The 16,370-nt window shown below is 32.8% G+C and overlaps 1 protein-coding gene across 2 annotated transcripts in view; it reads left to right on the forward strand.

Annotated features, from left to right (window-relative positions):
* Positions 1–16,370, forward strand: part of BCL2L13 (BCL2 like 13) — a 63,222-nt gene that overhangs the window by 18,153 nt on the left and 28,699 nt on the right. For both annotated transcript variants that reach the window (XR_012482155.1, XM_074266828.1), the window contains exon 3: positions 15,052–15,150. Coding sequence is in view for 1 of the 2 variants with exons in the window: in XM_074266828.1 (XP_074122929.1) it covers positions 15,052–15,150 (99 nt within the window). In the remaining variant the exon portion in view is untranslated. The remainder of the gene's footprint in view (positions 1–15,051; positions 15,151–16,370) is intronic.

The following is a 16,370-nucleotide window of genomic DNA, read 5'->3' on the forward strand; positions in this document are numbered from 1 at the left end:
ATGAATTTTAAAGTTGAACTCTGTTCCTGAAGCACAGTGAGCATTGTCCTAAGCTTCTTCAACAGAGCCTAGTCTTTGGCCTTCTGGGCCTGCTTGCCCAACCCTGTGTTGGGGCCATCGGTCTAATTGTGCTTGATCATTGTTGCCCTGGGGATAGAAGTTTCACAACTAGTCCCCTGAACCCATGACCTGCTCTTGGATTTCAGGGCCTCTGTTGGTGACTCTGCTGGGATTAGGGAAGTTCTGTTGGCTTCCTGCATACTGTCTGTATAGCTTATGCTCTCCTTTTATGTGAGATAAGACCTTTTCTTATAGTCCTAAGATGTCCTGGCCTGGAAATTGTTTCACCCTGTCTTTTTGTGGATTCTGCTGCTCCAGAATTTGTTTTGATATATTATTTAAAGTTGTTTAGAGTGGAATTTGGGGGAGCTTAGGCAAGTCCCTGTCTTTTCTCCACCATCTTGTCTATGCTTTCTTATAACTAGCATTTCTAAAACTTTTCTTTTTGTAGTAGAGAAAGAAAGCATCCTTGCTTTACCAATTTTTTAAATTGGAAAAGCTTCTAGTATTTATATACTGAAAACAATTTTAATGCTTGATTTTTAAGTATGTGATTTGGGGGCATAGTAAATCTTTTGTGTTTATGTACTTTTCAGGTAGGGGTGTGTATGTGTGTTTTAACATAAATGACTATTTTATTTTGTTAAATTCTTTCTGTATTTATTGAAATAACCATATAGTTTTTCTTTATAGAATTACCTGTTGTAATCATTTCCTCATGTTGAATGGAGAAGTGAAAATATGAAATAAATCTGCAAAGACAAGCTGAAACGTGCTTATCAAGCTAAGATATGTATATTCTGTTATAGAGAAAATAGTGAATGGCATAAGATTCTTGAATAAGGAAGTTTCACAATCATACTTATGTTTTAGGAGGATTACTTTTGTAGTATAAGGAGGACAGGATGAAAAGGGAAAGAATTACAAGTAGAAAAAAAAATCAGAATCCTATTTTGATAATTCAAATGAAATATAATGAGGACTTGAAATGGCGAAAAGCATTAGGTAAATGTAGGGAAAGGAATAGATTGAAGAGATGTAGAGTTGAATTGATGTTGCTGGGCAAATGACTTGACCTCTCTTTGTTTCAGTTTTCTCATCTGTAAAATGGGAATACAATTTACTCCCAAGGTTATTTTGAAGATAAAATGAGATATTTGTAGGGCACTTTACCAGCCTTAAATTGCTACATAAATGCTAGCTATTATAATTGTCAGTAATAATGATAAACATTTAATATCCCAAGATTTAGTCATTCTTTAATTTTTGACATAGTTTGCTTCTGTATTATTCTACATTATTATTATTTACAAATATCTCCTTTTTTAGATAATTTTGGGAATTTACTGCCATCAGTGAGTCAAAAAGTACATTACTGTCACATCATATTTGTACCTATATATAGTGACTGGTAAGTGATTTAATGGTTAGAGATGTGGGGCTGGAAGCCAGAAGCCTCAATTACAATTTGGCCTCAAATATTTGCTTGGTATTTATGACCTCTGAGCAAGTCATTTAACCTATTTTTCAATTTCCTCATTGTAAAATAAAGGTAATAATAGCATTCACCTAAGAGGATTGTTGTGAGGATGAAATGAAATTAGCACAGTGCCTAGCACATAAGTGTTTTATGCTTACCTGTATCAACAATGTATTAGAATGCTTGTTTCCCTATTAGCCCTGCTTACAATGAATTTTTATCTTCTGGACTATTATCGTTGTCATTTTTTTTTGAGAGTATGATAGTAGTACTTTATAATTGTTTTGATTTTTTAAAAAAAAAATATTTCTTTTTATTAAACCAGAAGTATTTCATGTAGTTACAATATGTGGTTCCTATGTTTTTCTTCATAAGCATATGTCTGTATGCTTTTTCTATTGCTCCATTGGGAGTCATTATTTAATCTTTTATTAGCTCCTTACAGGAGTTGAATGACTGATTTACTGTAGATGTTTTTCTACAATCTGTTTCTTTTAATTTTAGAAGTACTTATTTTGTTGTATAAAATATTCATGTTTGTGTAATCAAACTGAATTTTATCTTCAGTTATGTCTTCTGTTTGATAAAAATATTTTTGTCCATAATTGAGAAGTTATTCCTTTTTCTGCCATTAAAAAAAATTGGATTCTTAATAATTAGTCTACCATGTAGTGCATGGGGTAAAGTCTTCCTCCTCCTCCTCCCCCACCCTTTTTTTGTCAATAAGATTTGTCACTCTATTTTTCTAGCTTAATTATCCTTATATTTATAATTTGTGTTTTGGCCCAATAAACATTCTCTACAAACTAATCATCCTGAAGACATTTGACAAAAGCACCACATAAAGTGATTTTGATTATTAGTATTTGTTATTTTTCTCTTTTGTAGCTTATTAATAGAAAGGGAGAATGAGTATTTTGAATTTAATTCTTTGATCTGAGATGTTTGCTTTTTCATGTTTTGGGGTTCTCTAAGTACACCATCATGTCATTTACAAAGAGTGATAGTTTGATTTCCTCCTTTCCTACTCTAATTCCTTGAATCTCTTTCTTGGCTCTTATTGCCGAGGCTAGTATTTCTAGTACTATATTGAATAATAATGGGGATAGTGGGCAACCTTGTTTCACTCCTGATCTTACAGGGAAAGGTTCCAGTTTATCGCCATTACATATGATGTTTACTAACTGGGACACTGATACATTGTTGGTGGAGTTGTGAAAGAATCCAGCCATTCTGGAGAGCAATTTGGAACTATGCCCAAAAAGTTGTCAAACTGTGCATACCCTTTGACCCAGCATTGCTGTTATTGGGATTATATCCCAAAGAAATACTAAAGAGTGGAAAGGGACCTGTATGTGCCAAAATGTTTGTGGCAGCTCTTTTTGTTGTAGCTAGAAACTGGAAAGTGAATGCATATCCATCAATTGGAGAATGGTTGGGTAAATTGTGGTATATGAAGGTTATAGAATATTATTGCTCTGTAAGAAATGACCAGCAGGAGGAATACAGAGAGGCTTGGAGAGACTTAAATCAACTGTTGCTGAGTGAAATGAGCAGAACCAGAAGATCACTATACACTTCAACAAAAATACTGTATGAGGATGTATTCTGATGGAAGTGGAAACCTTCAACATAAAGAAGATCCAACTCACTTCCAGTTGATCAATGATGGACAGAAATAACTATACCCAGAGAAGGAACACTGGGAAGCGAATGTAAATTGTTAGCACTACTCTCTATCTACCCAGATTACTTATACCTTCGGAAGCTAATAATTAATGTGCAACAAGAAAATGGTATTTACACACATATATTGTATCTAGGTTATATTGTAACACATGTAAAATGTATGGGATTACCTGCCATCTGGGGGAGGGAGTGGAGGGAGGGAGGGGATAATCTGGAAAAATGAATAAAAAAAATAAAAAATAAAAATAAAAAAAAATAAAATAAAATAAAAAAAGAAATATAGAAGGAAATAGTTTTAGAGAAAGCTGGGAATGTTTGCATGGAGAACAATTTAAAGGTATTGTAAAGATAACTTTAAAGAATTAGAGGTTCTGATCAGTGACTTCAGAAAATCAACCACAATTTGAGAGGAATAATACTGTTATTTATATCCTGAGAAAGAGGTAAAGAGCTCATAGAACATAAAACATTTTGGGGGGGGGGGGCATTAACTGCAGATTTTTATTTATTTTTTTTTTTTTGTCTTCATTTCATGTGTTCATAATAGGGACTTTGTTTTTCTTTCATTCTCATGATGCTGAGGAGGGGAGAGACGAGGCAGGATAAAAGGCAGATTTTTACTAACTGAAAATATATGTAAAAATAACTTTTTAAAAAAAGTACTCATTTATATCTGTTGGTCATTTATCTATTGGAGAATGGCTCTTGTCAGCAAGTCAGCAAACATTTATTGTGATCCTGTTGTGTGCCAGGTATTATGTTAACTGCTGGGGCTGCAAAGACAGGTTATAAAAAACCAAACAAACTTCTCAAGCATCTTATAATCAAATGATGAAGACAACATACAATGACTATGTACAAACAATATGTAAGTGCTATAAAATTGTTGATAAGCCCATAAGGAAGGTACCAATTTTAAGGAGGACTGTGAAGGGCTTTCAGAAGGTGGCATTTAAGTTGAGAATTGAAGCAACCCGGGAAGTGAAGATGAGGAGGAAGAGAATTCTAGGCCCATGGGGCATCCAGGGAAAATGCTTTGTAGTCAAAAGATGAAGATTTTATATGAGGAATAGCAAGGAGTCTATATTAATAGATTGTAGAATACATGGGAGGGAGTAAGAAGGAAGACTGCAAAGGTCCAACCTGGCCATGTTATGAAGGTCATTGAGTCGAAAAAAAAATTTTTTTTTTATTTGATTCTGAAGGCACTAGGGAGCCAGTATGGTTTATTGAATGGAGTGTTGACATGGGCAGGTTTATACTTCAGAAATATCAATATAACAGCTAGGAGGAGGATGAATTAGATTAAGGAAAGATTTGAGATAAGGAAACTAACCTATTATGATACTTCAGACAAGAGGTTTAAAGGGCCTGATAGCAGCAGTCTCAGAAGAAAGGAGATTATGTGTATGTATAATGTGTCTGTGTGTGTATGTTTTAGGGGGAAAATAAGTTTAGTTGGACATTTTGAGTTTGAGATTTTTTTTTTAAAAGACAGCCAATTCAATATGTCCAGTAGGCGATTAGAGATGGGAGACTGGGAATTTAAGAGAGAGGGTAAGGTAGAATATGTAGATCTGGGAATCAACATAGAGATGATAATTGAAACCATGGGATCTCATGAATATCAAATGAAATAATCTAGAGGGAAGAAGGCTCAATACAAAGTTCTAAGGGATATGTCATTACTGGATGTGACCTAGATGTAGTTATAGCAAAGGAGACTGAGAAGTGATCAGACAGATAGGAGATTAAATATCAAGGGGAAAATGGTGATGAATGTCAGAGGCTGCATAGAAATTAAGAAGGATAATAATCCCAAAAAATTTTAATTTAATATAACAATAGATTGTTAGCAATGTTGACTAGGATAGTTTCAGTTGAATGATGGAGTCAGACTCTAGAATTAGAAAATGAGAGGAAAAGAAATGGCAGCATCAAATTATACATGATCTTCTTAAGGAGTTCAGCTATGAAAGGGAAGAAAGATTCAGAATGATAGCTATTGGGGATGGATGGTTCTAGTGATGGTTTTTTTGAGTATAGAAGAGATAGATATTTGTAAGCAATTGGGAAATATCTAGCACGCAGAGAAAGATTCAAGATCAGTGAATGGGGATGAGAGTGTTATCTGCTAGAAAAGATGGGATGGAGTAGGATGATTATTCATATCTAGAGGTTTTCTTTGGAAAGACAGATCAAGATGAAGATAGTCGGAAGGCATCAAATGGTGTAAGATAAAGAGGAGAGAAAAGGGTATTCTTAGCAAATGGACTTAAATTATTTTCAGTAAAATAAAACAAAATTCTCGGCTATTAGGGTAGGGGAGTTTGAAAGGTGAAAAAAGGTTTCAGAAAGCTTTTATGGTAAAAGGGAGAGTGATACCTTTAGAGATGTGTAAAAGGATTGCCATACCACAGTAAGGGCCCACTAGAGTGATGATATACATATATAACATAGTGGACCCAGTCAACACAATTTTATGATTTCCTCCAGCTTCCCATTCAGGAGCATGTGAATGTGGGAGCAGTTTCTTTCATATATATATATTTGAATCAGTTCTCTGTATATTTTGGATAGGAGACTTTTATCAGAGGCTTGCTACAAAGATTTTCCCCCCAGTTCACTGTTTTGCTTCTAATTTCAACTATCAATCATTTCCTACCTGGCTGCTTTCCGGGACCCCATCATCATCTCCAGAAATTCATCATTCTGCAACACCCCCTGCTCCTGGAACTCCTTCCTCCTCCTGGATGGAGAGGATCAGGGTGGACATATAGGAGCTCCTCTCTGATCTTCCAGCATTTAAAGAGAGCACCCAGGTAATTCCTCTGATCATTTCCCACCCAGCTGATTTCCTAAAACTCATCATCTCCTGAAACTTATTCTGCAAGATGAAATCAATTTAGAAATTACACTTTCTCAGATCATTTTCTATCCCAGCTGTAAGACTTTATCATACTCCCAACTGGCTAACTTCCTTCCCTTCCCCCCCACCCCCCACCCTTTTAGCTTCTTTTTAATATGTCTCCCCCATGAGATTGTAAGCTCATTGAGGGCAAGGACTGCCTTATACTGTTCTTTGTATCCCCAGTGCAGAGCTCAGTGCCTAGTACATAATAGGTTCTTAATGTTTTTATCATCTAACTATTGATTTTGTTTATGCAAAATCTTTTTAATTTTGTGTGGTCATAATTGTCCTTTCTGTGTGATCCTGGGCAAGTCATTTTTTTTTTTCTGAGGCAATTGAGGTTAAGTAACTTGCCCAGGGTTATGCAACAAGGAAATGTTAGGGCTGGTGCTACATCTATTGCACCACTTAGCTGCCCACCTGCTAGCTAGCTTTTTTTTTTTTGGTTGTGGTGGTGGTGTTGGCGTTTCCCTGTTGATAGTTTGGAAATTATTTCCCCTGATGCTCCTCAAATTTGGTTATGATGTTAGTTTTTACTTCTAAAAGTATGTAAACATTTGGAGGTTATTGTTGAATATGATCTGAGATGTTGACCCTATAGCTAATTTCCTCCAGATTAAGTTCTGTTTTTCTTAGCAATTTTAGTTAAATAGTGAGGCCTTTCTCCTGTAATTGGTGTCTTTGGGTTATGGAATTCTGCCTTACTATGTTTGCTTTCTTTCTTTCTTTTCTTTTCTTTTTTTTTTTTTTTTTGTCTATTGTTATACTAATTAACGTCTCTTTTTTACTTAGCATCAAATAGCTTTGATAATTAATCAAATAGATTTAATATTTGAAATATAATTTGGGATCTAATATTGCTAAGTTTGTTTTTGAAACTTTTTATGTTATTTTTGAGATTCTTGATCTTTTTTTCTTCCAGATAATTTTTTTTAAATTTTTTCTAGCTCTATAGAACATCTCTTAGTTTTGTTATTGTGTCATTTTTTTTATATTGGCATGACATAACTATGAGCATGTAATAATAATACAATGTTTTTATTTATACTTCACATGATTCTTGTAAAGAGTGTTTTATAGTTTTGTGTATTTTTTGTCAGTGTCTGTACATGAATTCTCAAACATTGTAGACATTCTGTAGTTATTTTGAATGAAATTTCTTACTTTCTCTTCATGTTGGATTTTTTTTGTATTATATTTGATTTTCGTGGGATTATTTTTTGTTTTGCAATTTCTTTGAATTTTAGTTCTTTCAACTAATTTCTACTTGAAGTCTCTAGCATTCTCCAAATAGAACATTTTTTTTTTTTTTTTTTTTTTTTTTTTTTAAGCAGTTTTTAAGTAAGTATATTGGGAGTATACAACTCATATTTGGATTCAATACCAGATAATCTTTTTTTTTTTTTTTTTTTTTAATTTTTTATTTTATATATATATATATATATATATATATATATATTTTATAATATTATCCCTTGTATTCATTTTTCCAATTTACCCCCCCTCCCTCTATTCCCTCCCCCCGACGACAGGCAATACCATACATTTTACATGTGTTACAATATAGTCTAGGTACAATACATGTGTGCGAATATCACTTTCTTGTTGCACAATAAACATTAGAATCCGAAGGTACATGCAACCTGGGCAGACAGATATTAGTGCTAACAATTTTCATTCCCCTCCCAGTGTTTCTTCTCTGGGTGCAGCTACCTCTGTCCATCATTGATCAACTGGAAGTGAGTTGGATCTTCTTTAGAACATTTTTTTTTTTGCAAGTTAAAAACAATTTGCTTCCTCTTTGCTTATACTTATTATCTACATTTCCCCCCCTTTTTGATTGCTGCAACAATCATTTTTAGAACTATGTCAAATAATACTGGTGACAGTGGTCATTCAGATTTCTCATTTTATTAGAAAACTTACTACCATTTTTCTAGTACATATAATACTGTCTCTTGGTTTTTAGATATTTTATCATATTTAGGAATATCTGTTCTTGTGTTTTTAATAGAAACAGCTGTACTTTTAAGTTTTTTAACATGCATTTTATCTTACTTATATCTTATTAATAAGATCTTTTATATTTATATTTACATTGTCTTATTTACTGATCTATTATGCTTATATTTTTATACATTTTTGTTGATTTCTTTTAGTCTTTATATTCCCATAGATTTCTTTCTTCTCTACTCCTTCCAGAGAATCATCCCTTACAATAGGAAACATTTTTAAAGACAAAAAAGGTGGGGAGAGAAGCATAATTGCTCAACATCAAAAAAATCTGGAAACATGAAATAATGTGTGATATTTATGAACTTTCCACCATTGAAAAAGGGTGGAGTGACTGTTTTCTGATGTTTTTTCTTTTGAACCATGCTTAATATTAAAAAATTTGTAGAATTCACTTTTAAAAGGTAATTATTATGTATATTTTTGTTTGACTTTGCTTACTTCATTATGCATTAGTTCATATAGATCGACATTTCTCTGTATTCATCACATATATCATTTCTTACATTATAGCACATAACAATACACTTCATTACATTCATGTACAATAACTTATTTAGCCATTCCTTATTTGATTTTGTTTCTGATTCTTTACTGTCACAGTATGCTACTATACATTTTTTGGTGTATGTGGGGACTTTCTTCTTATCAGTGGTCCCCATGCGGCATGAGATCCTTAGGACTACTCAAACTACAATCCAAATGTTTTGTAATATTTCTCATTTTTACCTTGTCCATTAAATTATTATTTCCATAATTTTCCCCCCTTGACCCACAAATTCTTTAGGATTAAATTATTTTGTTTCTTTTAGAATTTTCATTTAGATTTAACTTTTTTTTCTTAAAGACCCTTTGCTGATTACAGTTTTTGAAGTTAATAAAAGTGGATATTAATAGAATATGTTTTATGTTTATTCGATAGGAATAGCAATAGGAACTGAACATATTATGTCTTATAGATGACTGATATCAAAGACTTCTCTATAAGAGAAATTCCCTCTAGTAGTACAAATCAGCACCTTCTCTGCTGTCTGTTTCTTAGAGAATTACAATAGCACTGGGAAAGTTACATTGCTGTTCTGTCAGAGGCAGACCTTTAGGTTGTGAACATTTTTAGAGCAAGAATTGCATTTTTGTTTTTACATAGTTTGGCACATAGTAAATGCTTAATAAATGTTTATCAATTGACTGACCATCTGTTTAATATTTCTCTTTTATTTCCATAAAGTTTTTATGCTTTTGTACATTGTTTTTGCAAAGGTGACATGCATGTGAATGTTTTTCTCAAATTGAACTTTTTTCATGATTTCAGAGGATTGATATTTCCTGATAGCAAGGTGATAGATTCAAGTTGACATGGATAGTGTAGACTTGTTTTCCTTGATTGTCCATATTTGTTACAAGGGTTTTCTTTTTCTTTTTAAAATTGAGAGTGGGAGGAGCAGCTAGATGGCACAATAGATACAGTATTGGCTCTGAAGTGAGGAGAACACATAGTTATTCTCTTTTTTGTTACCACTGAGTAATCATCAGTATGTCTTAATGTAATCTAGCCTGTCTAGCTTTTCTAAAGCTTAGTTAGGTGCTTAACTTCTTTTTTATTTTATTTTTTTAGTTAGATTTCTTTTGTTCTGAAAGTACTCTATTGAAGCCCCCAATTATTGTGATTCCCCTGTTCATTCGTCCTTGTAATTTAATTAATTTTCCCTTTAAGTACTTACATGCTGTGTAATTTGATGCATATATAAATTCTTGATATCATATTCTTATAGTACCTTGTATTGTTGGATTTGCTTTCTAATTTCTTTTCTCTCATTTTATAGATGATTTCATCCTATTTGAATTTATGATTATGATTGCTCATTGTATTTCCTCCATCATATTCTCTTATATTTTTTCTTCTCTTTGTTTCTTGCTTGGTCTTTTCTTTACAAGGACAAGAAGTCATTGAACTACAAGGAACATGAACTTTCTGAATGTTCTGATACTTATCTTCTCTTTTGTTGATCCATATTCTATCACCAGTTCTTTCCTTTTTTCCATTGTGATCCACTTTCCAACGCTGAAGTCTATTTTGCTTGAGTGTCTCTCTCCCCCCACCCCTCCCATTCTCCCTTTTCCCTTCATGTTTCACTATTAAGGGTTTTTTTTTTTTTTTTTTTTTTTTTTTTTAAGTGATTTGCCTAGGATCAACACAGCTAGTAGTTAAGTGTCTGAATGCCAACTCCAGGGCTGGTGCTCTATCCTATTATGGATATGTGTGTGTGTGTGTGTGTGTGTGTGTGTGTGTGTGTGTGTGTGTGTGTGTGTGTGTGTGTGTTGAAACCTCATTTAAATGAGTAAGGTTTGTGTAATGACCCTTCCCCTACCCCTCCTCAATTTTATATTTTTCTTAAACGCTTCAATAATGATAAATATTAAGTTTCAATCTTTTCTTCCTCATTTCTTTGTTAGTATATTCCTTCTTTCTTCTCTTTTAAGAATAAAACAACAAAACTACCTCCAAGTCTCTTTTTATCCAAGTCTTATTTAACTATCTTTGTGAATCTTGAAGTCATTGGGATTTTGAAGGGATGCTTATTTCTTTGCCTTCTCTTAGAGAATAAGCATCTTATTTCGCCCCTTCTAAATTGTCCAAATTTTGCACTTCAAAGTTTCTACCCAGCTCGGGGCTTTTTAATCAGCATTACTTGAAAGATTTCTCTTCCATTAATATTTTGATTCTTTCCCTATAGGATTATACTTATTCTTATCAGTTAAATTATTTTCAGTTGGAACCCTTAATTTTTTAATGTTGTATTCTACAATGTTTTCTCTTTTATAGTAGTAGCTTCTGCTTCTTATATGATGCCGATTATGTTTCCTTCATACTTGAATTCTTTCTTTTTCCTTTGTGTTAGTCTGTAACTTCTTAAGTTGACTTATTTCTCTAGGATTACTTTATGATTTTTATCTTAATTCCTGGTTGTATTGAGATCCTCATCGTTTTAGTACATAATTGTACCTGCTCTACCTTGCTAGGGGGAAGCCAAGTCTGCCATGCTTACTTGAAATTTTTTACCTGATGGGAAGCTTAGCAAGGAGGAAGGACAGGCATTTATACAGATCTCAAACTGAGCCTATCCATGTTGAGAGTGAATTGCATTGCATAGCTTTATCATCTACCAGTCTTAATTAATTTTGCCATAAACCCTCCTACTTTTGCTGCTTTAAAATAGCTATAATTGCTAATATTTATTTAGTACTTTAAGATTTCCTAAATCCTTTATACTTATTATTTCATTTGATCCTCATGGACTGTGGATAGCCTGGAGTGGTAGAACTAGAGAAGCAAGGAGAAACATTGCCTACCAAGTTAGAGATTATATTTTTCAGTAAACAATAATAATAAACTAAAAAAAAGGCAAAAAGCAATTCAATGAGACATGTAAAAGCCTATATATTCAAATGGAGAACACAACAAGTAATTATAAGCATATGCAGAATAAATCTAAATACAAAATATTAAATGTAAGATGATTTAGGAATGAGAGTACTAGCAGTTGAGGTGATTAAGGGAGATTTAGTGTTCAAAATATGGAAATGTTTTAAAAGAATTGTACATATTTAACTTATGTCAGATTACTTGATGTCTTGGGAAGTCTTACACAAAGTCTTACAAAAATGTTGAAAACTATATTTACATGTATTTGGAAAATAAAATACAATTGAAATTTTTTTAATTAAAAAAATAAAGTGTTTAAAAATTGATATTAAAAAAAAGTTGGTGTTAAATCTGCATCTTAACAGGAAAGGGGAGTTCTATAGGATGGAAGAACAGAAAGAAGTAAGTCAGAAGAAGACTAGGATGAAGCATTGTTTTAGAAGCTAATAGAGGAAAGTCCAGGAGGACATAGTCATCAGTGTCTTAGCATTTTAAAGAAGTCAAAGAAAAGGCCATTGGATATAAAAATTTAAGAGAACAGCAACTTTGGAGAGAGCTGTTCCAGTAGAGTTGAATTTAAAAGTCAAAATTACTAGGGATAGAAATTTAAGTAGATGATAAGGAAATGTATGGAGGTAGAGAATATAAATAATGTTGTCTAGAAGCTTACCATTAAAGAAATAAGAGAAAAAAAAGTTCATAAGAGTACTTAAACAGGTCAATTTTGGTATTACCTTTTTAAGTTAATGCAAATTTGTAGTGGACACAGTAGGAATGGTTGCATGAGTTCAGTAATATTCAACATCTAGGAAGTTAGAATATATGGCAGAGAATGACTAGGGGTTAAATATCAGCAGAGTGTGAATAATGAAAGAATAAAAAGGAGTTTCAAGGTAGAAGACAATGTGCATAATTAAAATGGTCACCCTTAAGTTCTAAACAAAATATGTATGATAGATTGGGAGAACATGATGGAACAAGACAAAATATAGGCTTTAGAAGTGATTCACAGAGAAAAGTGGAAGAGGTTATTATTTCAGAGTTAAAGGTTACAAAAATGTCTAGTTTTGAGTGCTAATTAGATCTAACATGTAGATACCTCTCTGGGTTGCTGAAATAGAGAGATAATAAAAATAGAAAAAATCATGAGAGAGGAGATTAAGGAAGTAGAAAGCTGAGGGTGCTGGATACTCAATATAAATACCGTAGTAATGATAGGGGTGAGGTCAGAGATGAGTTAAGATGAAGAGGAAGACAATATGCCTAATACTGAACTTGAGGAAGGAGGGAAAATAGAATCCTGACCAGGTGCTACAGATAGTGAATTTCATGGGAGGAAAAGTTGCTGAGTCAGAGTAGAAGAGGCAGCATCTTGATGTGCCAGGAGGAAGCAGAGAGTATGTACATGATTCCTTTTGGCCTTTTTTTTTTTTTTAATTAAAAGCTTTTTATTTTTCAAAACAGATGCATGGACAGTTCTTCAACATTAGCCCTTGCAAAACCCTGTGTTCAAATTTCCTTCCTCTTCTCCCTTGCCCTCCTCTAAATGGCAAGTAGTCCAATATATGTTAAACATGATAAAATTATATGTTAAATCCAGTATATGCATATATATTTATACAATTATCATGCCACACAAGAAAAAAAAGAAGCAAAATAAAATGCAAGCAAAAAACAACAAAAAAAAGGAGAATGCTATGTTGTGGTCCACACTGTGTTCCCACAGTCCTCTCTCTAGGTGTAGATGCCTCTCTTCATCACTGAACAATTGGAACTGGTCTGAATCATCTCTTTGTTGAAGAGAGCCATGTCCATCAGATTTGATCTTGGCCCTGTTCTATGAGAAGAGTATCTAGCACTGAAGAATGGCAATGGTTGACATGTTTTCAAGAGAGAGTCTTATTTATGTGAGATCCAAAAGATGGCAGTAGTAAGGGAACAAAGTTTAAGAGTTATATTTTGTTAAAGGGAAGCAAAATGGTTCAATGGATAGAGAGCCAAGCCTGGAATTAGGATTCATCTAACTGAATTCAAATCTGGCCTCAGATACTTGCTAGCTGTGTGATCCAGGGCAAGCTACTCAATTCTGTTTGCTTCAGTTTGCTCATCTACACAATGAGCTGGAAAAGGAAATGGTAAACTACTCTAGTATCTTTCTTAAGATTAAGACACCCAAATGGGATCACAAAGAGTTGGATTCAACAGAAAATGATTATAAAAACAGCAAAAGATTTTGTTAATAAAGTATGGTTGATCTAGAAAGGGATGAAAATATGGAGAGAAAGATGTTTTCATCCTAGTAGATTGTGACTCAATTACAGGATTAAGGGCATAAAAATTTCCAAAGGTTGATTTTTGAACATTATGCTCCCCTTTTTCAACTCTCCAGAAGAAATATCCAGGACATGGGGATCCTAAGTCAATTTTCTTTTTATTTAATTCCCTTACCTGGAAAGACTTACATGAACTGATGCTGGGTGAAATGAGTAGAACCAACAGAACATTGTATACAGCAACAAGATTATGTGATGATCATCTATGATGGACTTGGCTCTTTTCAACAATGAGGTGATTTAAGGCAATTCCAGTAGACTCTTTATAGAAATAGCCATCTGCATCCAGAGAGAGAATTATGGAGACTGAATGTGGATAAAAGCATAGTATTTTCACCTTTTTTGTTGTTGTTATTGTTTGTTTGCTTGTTTTTTTCCTCCCTTTTAATCTTTTTCTTGTGCAACATGACAAATGTGGAAATATGTTTAGAAAAATTAGACATGTTTAATCTACATTGGATTACTAGCTGTCTAGGCGTGTGGAAGTGAGAAAAATTTGGAATATAAGGTTTTGCAAGGATGAATGCTGGAAATAATCTTTGCATTTATTTTCAAAAATAAAAAGCTATTATTATTTTTAAAAATTCTCTTCAATTTCCATAAAACTTACCTTAATCCAAATATTTCCTAACAGGCCCAAATGAGCCCAACTTTTAAACAAGGGCCTTGGATCAATAAAAAAATTAATTTTTTGCCTATTTAAAAATATTTAACATTTTTATTTTCCTCAGTTATGTGTAAAACCATTTCTTACATTTGTTTTTAAAACTTTGAGTTCTAGATTTTCTCCCTTCCTCCTCCCTAATCTCCATTAAAAAGCCATATATGAAGTTATGTAAAACATTTCCATTTAAAGTCATGTAGTCAAAGAAAACATAGATTTCCCCTCCCCCAAAAGATAACCTTCAGAAAAATAAAGCAAAAAGAAGAGGAGTATGTTTTAATCTTTATTCAGACACAATCAGTTCTTTCTCTGGGTATGGATGGGATTTTTAATCATAAGTACTTCAGAGTAGTTCTGGACATTGTATTGCTGAGAGTAGCAAAGTCTTTGACTATTGTTTTCCATGCCTGTCTTTTTACCTTTCTTTTGCTGTGTATTTCTCTTTATATGTGTGTTAAGCCTTTTTATTTATTTTAGGCATCCAGCCAACTACATCTTTGAACCAAGAACTTATATTGAAAATTAAGACTGAAATTGAAGAAGAGCTGAGGTCTCTGAATGAAGAAATTTCTGAAGGTTTGTTATTTAGCTATATTTATTTCTGGTTTGTTTAAGAAAATTACTTGAGAATTTGATCTAGTGTCTTTTTTAGAATAATGTATGCTCACATAAGGTAGTAAATATTTCAGTGGTAGAGAGCTTTTTGTTTTCTTCTAGAACATCTCCCAAATCACAAAACCTGAGTTTGGAAGGTATCATGTTACAGAGAATACTTTATAACCTGTCTTAACAACTTTCTGCTTGAAGACGGCATATCATGGGGTTATTGAACAGAGTTCTTTCTGTTTGAATTTATAAAAGATACATCATCACATATTCATTTACAAGATATTCCTTAGCTAAGGTACATCTTTGGCTTTAGTAAGTCATATAGCTTTTTCTGACCAATAAGTTAAATTTAACAAATAAAAAAAGTGGAATCATTCATTTTTATACCTTTTGAAATAGAATTCTACTCTTATTAAATGATCTATGAATACTTTTTCCTAATAGTAGTAAATCATGAATTACATCACCATTTAATCATTATTACAAAATCATAGACTCTGAAATTTGGCCATGTAACCCAATTTATACATGAATGAATTTTCACTATTATATACATAATAAGTCATTGGTTGTTCATCCTCTGCTTAAAGACTTCCAAAGCAAGGCATTTCACTTTTGGATAGCTCTAGTTGTTAAGAAGTTTTTTTCTCTCCTACATAAAATTGAAATTTGTATCTTTGCAGCTCCTATCTATTATTGGTTCTACTGCCTTTCTAGCCCTTGGTAGTTTGGTCTATAGTTGTTACCTGTTACCATCTTTTAGATTTTTTTTAATACACATATACGAAGCTAAATTCTTAATTTTCCATGCTACCTGGAAAGGATCATTAATAAAAATTAAAAAATATTACTGTGATTTCCCAGACATTTTAATATTTAATTTTATTTAACAGACAATTATTAAATACCTATTGTGGGCAAGGCACTACAAGGCATTGGCAACATAATAAAAATTAAAAACAAACCCAGCTTTCTACTTGGAGATGAAACACATAGGTGGATAAATTAATATAAAAATAAAAATAACTGGAGAAGAGATTTCTTTTTTTCTTTTTTTTTTTAAATTTAATAGTTTTTATTTACCAGATATATGCATGGGTAATTTTACAACATTGACAATTGCCAAACCTTTTGTTCTAATTTTTCCCCTCCTTCCCCCCCCAGATGGCATGTTGACCAATACATGT

Source organism: Sminthopsis crassicaudata, chromosome 5 (genome assembly GCF_048593235.1).
Source record: "Sminthopsis crassicaudata isolate SCR6 chromosome 5, ASM4859323v1, whole genome shotgun sequence".
Taxonomy (NCBI): domain Eukaryota; kingdom Metazoa; phylum Chordata; class Mammalia; order Dasyuromorphia; family Dasyuridae; genus Sminthopsis; species Sminthopsis crassicaudata.